Source organism: Rhagoletis pomonella, unplaced genomic scaffold (genome assembly GCF_013731165.1).
Source record: "Rhagoletis pomonella isolate Grant_MI unplaced genomic scaffold, Rhpom_1.0 Rhpom_scaffold_00006, whole genome shotgun sequence".
In the NCBI taxonomy this organism is placed as follows: Eukaryota; Metazoa; Arthropoda; class Insecta; order Diptera; family Tephritidae; genus Rhagoletis; species Rhagoletis pomonella.
Window position 1 is genome coordinate 36,384,747 of NW_023458560.1, and position 9,609 is coordinate 36,394,355.

The 9,609-nt window shown below is 36.8% G+C and overlaps 2 protein-coding genes and 1 long non-coding RNA gene across 6 annotated transcripts in view; 2 read left to right on the plus strand and 1 right to left on the minus strand.

Annotated features, from left to right (window-relative positions):
- The window catches only part of LOC118740675, a 7,066-nt gene extending 6,344 nt beyond the window's left edge, over window positions 1-722 (plus strand). The window contains exon 3 of one of the 2 annotated variants that reach the window (XM_036472295.1): window positions 48-722. In XM_036472295.1, the coding sequence (XP_036328188.1) occupies window positions 48-154 (107 nt within the window). In that variant the 3' untranslated portion in view covers window positions 155-722. Of the gene's footprint in view, window positions 1-5 lie in introns of both variants that reach the window. The other variant, XM_036472296.1, reaches the window with a different exon arrangement.
- LOC118740674 (serine/threonine-protein kinase grp-like) overlaps window positions 1-9,609 on the plus strand; it is an 80,076-nt gene that overhangs the window by 10,223 nt on the left and 60,244 nt on the right. The gene's annotated exons all lie outside the window — the stretch shown is intronic.
- The window catches only part of LOC118740676, a 14,181-nt gene continuing 12,504 nt past the window's right edge, over window positions 7,933-9,609 (minus strand). For both annotated transcript variants that reach the window (XR_004993174.1, XR_004993173.1), the window contains exons 2-3: window positions 8,659-8,839; window positions 7,933-8,599 (exon numbers count right to left, since the gene is read on the minus strand). This is a non-coding gene — a long non-coding RNA (uncharacterized LOC118740676). The remainder of the gene's footprint in view (window positions 8,600-8,658; window positions 8,840-9,609) is intronic.

Consider the following 9,609-nt stretch of genomic DNA (forward strand, 5'->3'; position numbering starts at 1 on the left):
AAATGGTGTTAGTAACGAAATTCAAAATAATAATTGTAATTGGCGTGCTACGAAAAGTATGGACCGTAAAGTTGGAACTCTTCCTACTCGTAAAAAGGAATCGCAGTTATGCACTCCAAAAGAGTTATATGAGAAGAAGCGAACAATGAACTGAAAATATAACTCACAACAGCCGCATCTACACACATACATACCTTTTTATATTAAAATTGATAATAAGGCCCTCGGCAAACATATCCTAACTATTAAGTGGCATGTTTAATGTTGTTACAACAAAATTACGAGTTTACTTAGAGAAAGCCCGTCTCAAAATGTTTAGTAATAGTTAAATATTTATAGATATTGAAAGTACTGAGGGAGAGAGTTAAAGCTTACTATTTGTTAGTTATGCATGTTGGGCAAACAGAGTTTCATTAATTCAAAAAATTGCAACATGTTTTTATCCAAAAAATAATATTATTCATTTGCTTCGCCAGCAAAAATTAACCATTAACATACAGAAACCAAATCGAATATATATTTCAGGGAATCGCCCTCACAAACCAAAATAAGTAAAAGTAGCAATCAGTGTTGCCTCGACTTTAGCCTTCCAAGAATCGGATAAATAGTTCTGAAATGTGATCAAATTTTTCCTCCCAAAAAAGCTTATAATTTATCACCCCTATGCTGTAATCCGTCGTAGATTCGATTTTGCTACGAATCGTAAAATTGGTATGCTTAAATCCAAGGCGAATACATATAAGGTGGTATCGATTGAACAAATACAACAATTACTTGTATTTTGTTTTTGCTTTTAGCGGGCCATTGTCAAATTTCAGCTATTCTTCCCCAAATGAAAATGAATTCGAAGATTCGGATTACAGCATACGGGTGATTAGCCCTGATCCAGTACTCCATAAACTTCAGATTTTTACAGAAACTTGCAGGAAAGATGATCCCGTACTTCAAATTCCTTCAAAATCCTGTAAATGAAAGCGATTTTTGGAGAGTTGTGTAGAGAATGAAGTTGCAAGATTTTACCCGAACTTTTTCTTCTGGTAAAATCATGAAAAGTGCAAGCGATTACTGTTTGACGTTTTTTGTTGTTACTCACTTTTTACTCTCACTTCAGAGAGTAATTTTGCTGTTTGACATTTTTACAGGATTTTACACGAAAAGTATTGGATCAGAGCTATTCTGTGCAATCATGGTTGTCTTCCTAAACGTCAATTGTTGCATATGTACAAAGTCGGATATTCCTGAACTAAAAAAGTCAAAGGCCCGTAGTTATAAGCCCTGTACGTACGTAAAATAAAAATTCGCTTCCAAATTCATTAGAATCCATTTAAACAAATAATTAAATACTTTTGAACATGTATAAGGGCCGGTTGTTCAATGTCTGGTTATCACTACTTGCCGGTTAAACATCATTATCGACGATTTCGACATCATGCATATAACATGTGATCGATAAAGCAGTCGTTGTATCTAACCGGAGCTTCTACCCCCGATTTGTGCTAATCAGACATTGAACAACCGGCCCTTAGTTGTAGTGCCGAATAAGAAGAAGAAATACATAGTTATTCTCACGATGATCGCTCATATGAGCAGTGCAAAGTATGCATAACTGGGCTATAAGTTAGAGGAAGCAAAATCCTCATGAAACACAATTTTGTGAAATATCTTCAACCTGGTGTAACCTAGACTCTAGGTCCTACCCAGAAGATAATTTAGGTAGGCCTTCTTAAGTAACGCCATTCTAAGAGGCCTACCCAAGAAGGGCTGAAAAAAGTGCTTTTTGCATGCCTTCTAGAAGGGCTTATCCATTTACATTTTACGCGAATGCATTACAAATGAGTTTCAATAAACATTTTAAGTTGCAATAACACATATTTCATATAAACCTTAAGCAAATACTTCAAAGATGTATGATTTTTATAAATTAAAGAAGCAACTTTAAAAGAATTGCTCCAAAAGGCCTTCTTAAGTATGTCCTATAAAAGCCCTTTTGGAAGGCCTTCCATGGGTAGCGAAAGAAGAATCCCTTCAATTTGTGCCACTCCATGCAAAAAAGAAAGGAGAAAGGAATGTAGAGTGGAAGGCCTCTTGACTCTCAGGACCCAAAAAATAATGTAGGTAGGCCTTCTTAAGTAAAGCCATTCTAAGAGGCCTACCCAAGAAGGGCTGAAAAAAGTGCTTCCTTGCATGCCTTCTAGAAGGGCTTATCCATTTCCAGTTTACGCGAATGCATTCATTTATATTATTTACCATTACAAATAAATTTCAATAATCATTTTAAGTTGCAATAACATATTTGATATAAACCTTAAGCAAATCCTTCAAGGATGTATGATTTTTATAAATTGTAGAAGCAACTTTAAAAGAACTCCTCCAAAAAGCCTTCTGAAGTACGTCATTTAAAAGCCCTTCTGGAAGGCTTTCCATGGGTAGCGAAAGAAGAAGCCCTTCAATTTGTGCCACTCCATACAAAAAAGAAAGGAGAAAGGAATGTAGAGCAGACATTGGCAAAGGGTGCTGTTTTTGTGACTTTAAGCCTACTCACGTTAAAAACGGAGGATGAACGAACACCACCGCAAAGCGTGCTGTCTTGCAAATACAGCCACCACAAGTGAATGATGCTTATAACAGCTCATACTGATATTGACTTCGGCAAATCTGTACTCCGAATGATCGTGCACGAAACCAGCAACCGCCGTATTTGATCGACTGCCAAAAGCACGATACTGCTTTGGACGGTTGCCGAAAGCATGACAGCTTATGTGAAAGACTGGCGAAGGCAAGATGCCGCAGTTAGCTAACTTGATTTGTTGCAGAAGTCAAACCGCCGCCTTTGGTTTGTTGCTGAAGGCGCGTTTGACGTGTTGCCGAAGTGATGATACTGTAGTTCAAAAACATTCAAAGACTCTTGCTTGTTTGAAATGAAGCATTGATATGTACATACATACATACTTACGTACGTATGCATATTCACAACTAGCCAGCAGTGAGCAATGCAATTGAATGGTAGACGCGCTATAAATACATACATACATGCATACGAGACGATAAATTACCCTTTACCACATTCGTCGTCATTTCAGCAACAAGTCAGATGATTTTCAGCAACAAGTCAGATGATTTTCAGCAACAAGTCAAATGGCTTTCAGCAACAAGTCAGATGATTTTCAGCAACAAGTCAAACGACTTCTGCAACAAATGATGACTCTCATGTTTTCGGAGCCGTTCAACTGCCACGTTTGCTGGTTTCGTGCACGATCATTCAGAGTACAGATTTGCCGAAGTCAATATCCGTATGAGCAGTTATAAGCATCGTTCACTTGTGGTGGCTGACAGCACGCAATGCGCTCGTGTTCAGTCATCCTCTAATTTCGTTTAGGTATCGATACTACTAAGCCAACGCCGCTGCTCAGTCATACAAAGCAGCGGTATTGAATGAGTATGAACAGTTGACGATCAACCAATGCCATTCCCTGATGTAGAGCGGAAGGCCTCTTGACTCTCAGGAAGGCCTTTCAGAAGGGCTTTTAATTCCTGAAATTATCTAATGGGTAGGTCTAGGTCTAGGTCCTAGTTCTTTAAAACGTAACGTATGGGAGTGCTCAAACAGATGCGGTATACCGGTGCGATACGATGCTTTCAAACATTGGGTCGTATTCTCGTTTTCGTACGAACCGAAAGTCATGAAATATTCTTATCATTTTCTATACAAAAGTTTAAAATTTTCGATTTGTACGAAAGCAAGAATATGAGTCATTGAATCGATATGAGTGCCTTGTTCATTGTATAGTTCTGAAATGGAACTAGTAATTCAGTAGGATTTGCAGGAACAGCTGTTTTCTCCATTAATAAACCTTATGGAAGGTAGTCACCTGGAACGGCCTTCTGTAAAAACCTGCAAATCGTGAAGCATCTGGAACGCAAACTACTTTGTTTTTGTGAAAATTGCAGATAGAGGTTATTGAATATACATCGTTATCGGTATCGATATACATTTCATATGACTGGCGACAATTTGGCAAACGGCTATTTTAAAACCCGACAATGACAATTTGTCACTTTTTCAATGAATTTTCTCATGGAATTGAAGCGGTGGTGACAATCGTTTTTATAAAACAAAACACCCACCAAGCTGTCGAAATGCTTGTCGTTACAAAATTATCACTGTCACTTTATGAAACAGGCCCCTGGTGTTTGCCCAGCGCTCGCTGAGCTGACATGAGGCCCATCTATCCAAGAGTGTACCACAGGTGATCAATGGCATCCCCAGCCGCTCTTTATCCTGCGATAATGTTTCGCGTGTGCCATTCCTGGCCACTTCGTCAGCCATGCAGTTCCACGCAATGTCGCTGTGACGCGGGACCCAAATAAGCCTAATACAGAAGTATTCCGACGCGACCGAAAGGGAGAGAAGACATTCGTCAACCAAGTTAGAGCGCACCCAAGTCCCTGATAGCCGCTTGGCTATCAGAATAAATACTCACCTCCCTGACTGTCATAGCACTCCGGAGCAGTGAATCCGCCGCCTCCTTGATAGCAGCCACTTTGGCCTGGAATACACTGCAGAAGTCCGGGAGCCTGAACTTAGTGCTGATGGCGAGTTCTCGACAGAAGACCCCACAACCAACCCTGCCGTCCAGTTTCGATCCATCCGTGAAGGATGTTCACCGCTTCCCCTCTCCAGAAGTTCTGCCCGTTCGTTGTGATGCATCGATGCACTTCTATATGTCGTATAAAAACAAGCGATATTTTCGATGCATCGCCTAAAATGCCAACTTACAAGCTAACCTAATATTCGCGGCTTGCGTTTTGGTACGCATGCCGTGGAATTTGTTTTTATGCGTGACCCGAAATTGTCTTGCGTGCGTTTGCATTTGATTTCATTGTACGAAACGTCAAATCAAAATGTCACGCAGAACAAAAATTGGAAATTGAGTTAGCTTCATACGCACGCCGTCCAATTTCGGTTGGTCCCATACAAGTTGCATGTGCATGAGAAATTTTTGACAATAAATTGGCGGCGCGCGTGAATATTAGGTTAGCCTGTTATGGTCAATTTCCGATCAAAAATTAATAGCCGGTTTCACCAGCAACTTAAATGGAAAATGATTTTTTGCTTTCTGCCAATTTCCATATACAATTCAAAAAATTAAAATCATTTTTCATTTAAATTGCTTTCGAAAAATTGGCTGTAAATTACATTTAAGTTAATCATGAATTCATATTCAAAATCAGGCTTGCATTTTCCATATTTAAATAGCCGACATTGGACATTTAAATACAGTTTAAATATTTGATCTGAAAATGAATATTTTTTAATCATCAACCGGCACTCATCATCTGAAATCGAATAGAATTTTAATGAAAGCTTAATTCACTTCGTGTTTCCGATGCATCGATGTTTTTGTATTACATCCCTACAGTTTAACAAGGGTAGAAAGTATTCACTTTTGTCGGGCCAGAGGTCAACATGTTGAGAACAGAACACCAAATTTTGACTGGCCTGACAGAATAAATGCAACATTAGTTTTTTGTTTGTTGTCACTAATTATCACCAGTTACTGTTACACAAAAAACTAACAGAAGCCAGCAGCTGTAATTTTTACGCTCTTTTTTGTTATCTCCTGCTATTTTCTGCTAGTAAAAATTTTAGGTTCTTTCCCGTACAACCTGGACTGGATCCGCTAATTATAGAGTAAGTATAACCTTGCTCTCAAAAATGGCCAAATGTCCAGAATTACGGGATGGCAAAAAAACCACATTCCTGCTCAGCATTTGAAAAAAAGCTGTTGCCACTTAAATGGAAACTGGAACGTAAACAAGCACAGTTGCTATTTATTGAAAAATTTAAGTATTTGTGAATACTTTTGAAATATAAAATGAATTGAAAAAAAACCACGCCAAATATTTTCATTTGTCAAAAATACCGATCATGTGTCAATTTTTCTATTTTTCTTCTTCCTGATATTTATCTGCTAGAAAGGTAAAGAAACAAAGCTATTTTTCTCTCCCATCAGAAGCAAAAACAAAAATGTATTCCGAACGTTTGGAATGAATAAAGAAACACGCTCATAACTAAACCAAATTCTGCAACACGATTTGAAATATTTTACTTTGTGTTTGATATTATACTCGATGTTTAAAAAAGAGAACTGTCGAAATTACTTCTACCACGTTGAATATGCATTGCAAGGCAGTGTATTGAGTATAATTCCTACATTTCATAACCTTAAAATGAATTACTGCTAGAATAAGCATATTTTTAGTGACTGCAATGAAAAATGTATATGAAATAAAAAAAAAATAAAATAATATTTTTGTAATTGAAAATTGAAATAAATTTAATTTAGTGTAAGATTTTATTTGACATACATGTTTAAGTTTCGATTTTTATAATGATAATAAATTTATGGAGTAAATAACAGAAATTTGTGTTTTATTGTTTTGTTAGAATGATGGTAAAGGCAACAGAAAGAAGAAAATTAGAGACTTGTGTCTTGCCTAAGAGGGTGTTTGGGAGGGTTACTCATGATATCGCCTTTCTACGGATTTCGAATAATACTTTGTAAAATTTGCTGAGAGTTTCGGACATGAGCGCTGGGAACGAGGTGTTAAAATATCAGCCTCATTGCGAGCGTCGTGTCGAATGCAAGTCGTTTTTCGAGACTCGAATCGTATCAAAAATTTCATGTCATTGCCTAAAATTTCGACTCGACTAGTGTATAGGAATGCTCGATATTTAAGAAAGTATCGATATCATGAATCGATTTAATTCATTGCATGTAAAACCGATATGGCGATATATCGGGCTGAACAATATCGATATCGAAAAAATCGATGTTGAAAAATCCTACTCCCAATTGAATAGAATATTAAATTGTGTTATTTCCAATTTGTAGATTTACTGAGGATTTACTTACGACTCAAGCGGTTTGTCAAACTTAATAAATAAATCCCACAAGTTGCTACTTTAGTATTTTCCCATACACGTTTTTGTAGATGAAAAATAAATTTCAACTTTAATATCGATATTGCGGGTAAAGTATCGATGTCTTCGATATATCGACCTTGGAATATCGATTCAAAAAATCGATTATCGTGCCATGAAATATCGATATTCAGGATAATCGATACGATATCGAACATTCCTACTAGTGTATTAAAACGGAAAAACTTGGCAGCACTGCATAGTTTTCAATGATTTTCGCCGTTTACTTATTTCAGCACGAAAGTAGGCAATGCCAATGTTGTCGTGTCTTACAATTTAGCCTAATTAATCTACGACTTACGCAGTGAGGCCCGAATGTTTTTGAATGTAGTGTGCAATTACAGTTCGTTCCGAAATGGGTTGCAAACTTAACTCCAGAGCTTATCTTAAAATACTACACAAAAAATATATACATGTACGTCTGAGTTAAGATCGTTTGTCTGGCAGCGCTGAGTTAGCAAAAAGTTAGGAGAGTTCATCGGGTTGGTCAAATGGTTTAGTAATGTCTATTCGTTCAAGTTTTTGATGAACTGTGAAAAATCTGGCGGTCGTCTTTTTATATCCAAATTGTTCAGATCTTTTTACAGTTTCTTAAAGGGATTACACCACCAAAAAAAAAAAAAATCGGAGTGAATTATTTTTGTTTAAAATACTATATTCTCTTAAGAACATAAAGGATTAAAATGTTTCAATGAACTACCAACTTAAATAAAAATTGTCAAAACGTTGGTATCTTGAAAAGGTTGCTACTTAATCACTGCAGAACATTGGCTATTAGATAGAAAGGTCAAACAGCGCGACTCTGGATCTCGTCCATTCAAATCGCCTGCCCGTAGGAAAGTAAGAGGCGGCTTTGCATACATTGCGAAAAAATTTCTGTGCATATATTTTTGTTCGTCACTGTATGTATTTGATGCACGTGAAAAAAAGTTTTTTGTTTATAAATTTCATATCCCTGTCAACAAAAAAAAATTTATAACTAATTTTTTTCAACCGTCAGGGTGGTTGGCTAAGTTGGAGCGGGCATTGGGCACCCAAACTTTCCCCAAAAAAAGTGCCGATGAACAAAGCAAAGTTGAGCAAAATTAGTCTGTAAAAAGTAGGGGCCGAAAATAACAGTTATTTTTTTCGATGTTATAAAAGTCCCGGCGCAAAATATTGTAGAATAAAGTTAACCATGTTGCTTTGATCCCAGCACCTCCTGGACAACAATTTAGGATTCTTTTTACTTTTCGAACTTTTTGGGACTTTATTTTTTTAGTGACCGATTTTTGTGTTATAAAAATTGTAAAGGTTTGGATACCTAGAGAAAATTCAAATTTTGAAACCTTTTTTGATGTTTTAGAGTACAAATGAACAACAAAATACACGCAGTTGGTTGTTTTTGCTCTGGTGTTATTACCGGTAGGCGTTTTATGGCGATGTACAATGGTCTTGGTCTTAGCTTCGTGGACGGTCTCACCTTTTTCCAATAGGCCTTTCTTCAACAATGCAATTAAACTATAGCCATCTAATGCCGCCCGTCAGTTTTTTTTTGTGTCCTGCATCAGATGCATAAATTGTAATTTGTAATCTTAATTTGGGTTTTTTTGCCTTTTAATTTGCTTGCGACTCCTTTATTAAAATAAAAAAAAATATGAGGGATTTACAAATTTCGAACTTAAAGAAATTACCTAAAAGTTATTTGCATTTATTCCTTTCATTGAGAGCTCGCTTTCCTTTTCTCGTATTTTCTACCAGCGTGCTATTGTACACATTCCCTGCAGCTTTTTGTTTGGTTAGAGTGCATCTTTTTGTGCTGCGTGCATTCACCTCCAAAACGTAGCGGCAAATATTACGTATACCACACAGTGGCTGCAAGGAGTAGAATAAAAATATAAAAATGGGCGTACTTGCTACATAATTATGGGTTTTCTAAAAAAAAAAAATGAAAGAAAAATATTCATATAATTTCGGACACTTTCAGAGCTGTGGTAAGCAGTTTTTGTTGTTGTATGAACATGTGTGCATAAATCCGTGCATATGTACATATGTATGTAATAGTACATATAGCATATTGGTTTGTTACAATGTGGTTGCTTGTTAAAAGAATTCAGCAAGAACGGAATAAATTAAAATAGGATTAAAATGCAACAATACATGAATATACATACTTGTTGTGCACTTGCTTAAGTGCCGTAAGTGTTGTATGTATGTATGTATTTATATATAAGCTCTTAGCATGTACACAAAATCCTTTTAAATAAGAACAAGATAAATGAAATAAATACGGCAACTATGGTGGGTGGGGTTGTCAAAGCAAACAAGCTAAAATGAATTGCAGCCCAATGACGCTGAGCGCACGTGCGAGTGAGAGTTGGAGCAAAAGAGAGCAAATTAAAAAGATGAGAACTTAACGAAAGCTTGAACGAAGTTTACCGTAATTTTTATACCCGAGCGCACTTGTGCACAAGGGTATTATAACTTTGTTCACATAACGGTTGTTTGTAACAGGCAAAACGAATCGAGATAGATATAGACAAATGTATACATAAATGATCAGAATGAAAAGAGAAATCGATTAAGCGGTGACTGTCTGTCCGTCCGTCCGTCCGTCCGTCCGTCCGTCCGTCCGTCCGTCCGTC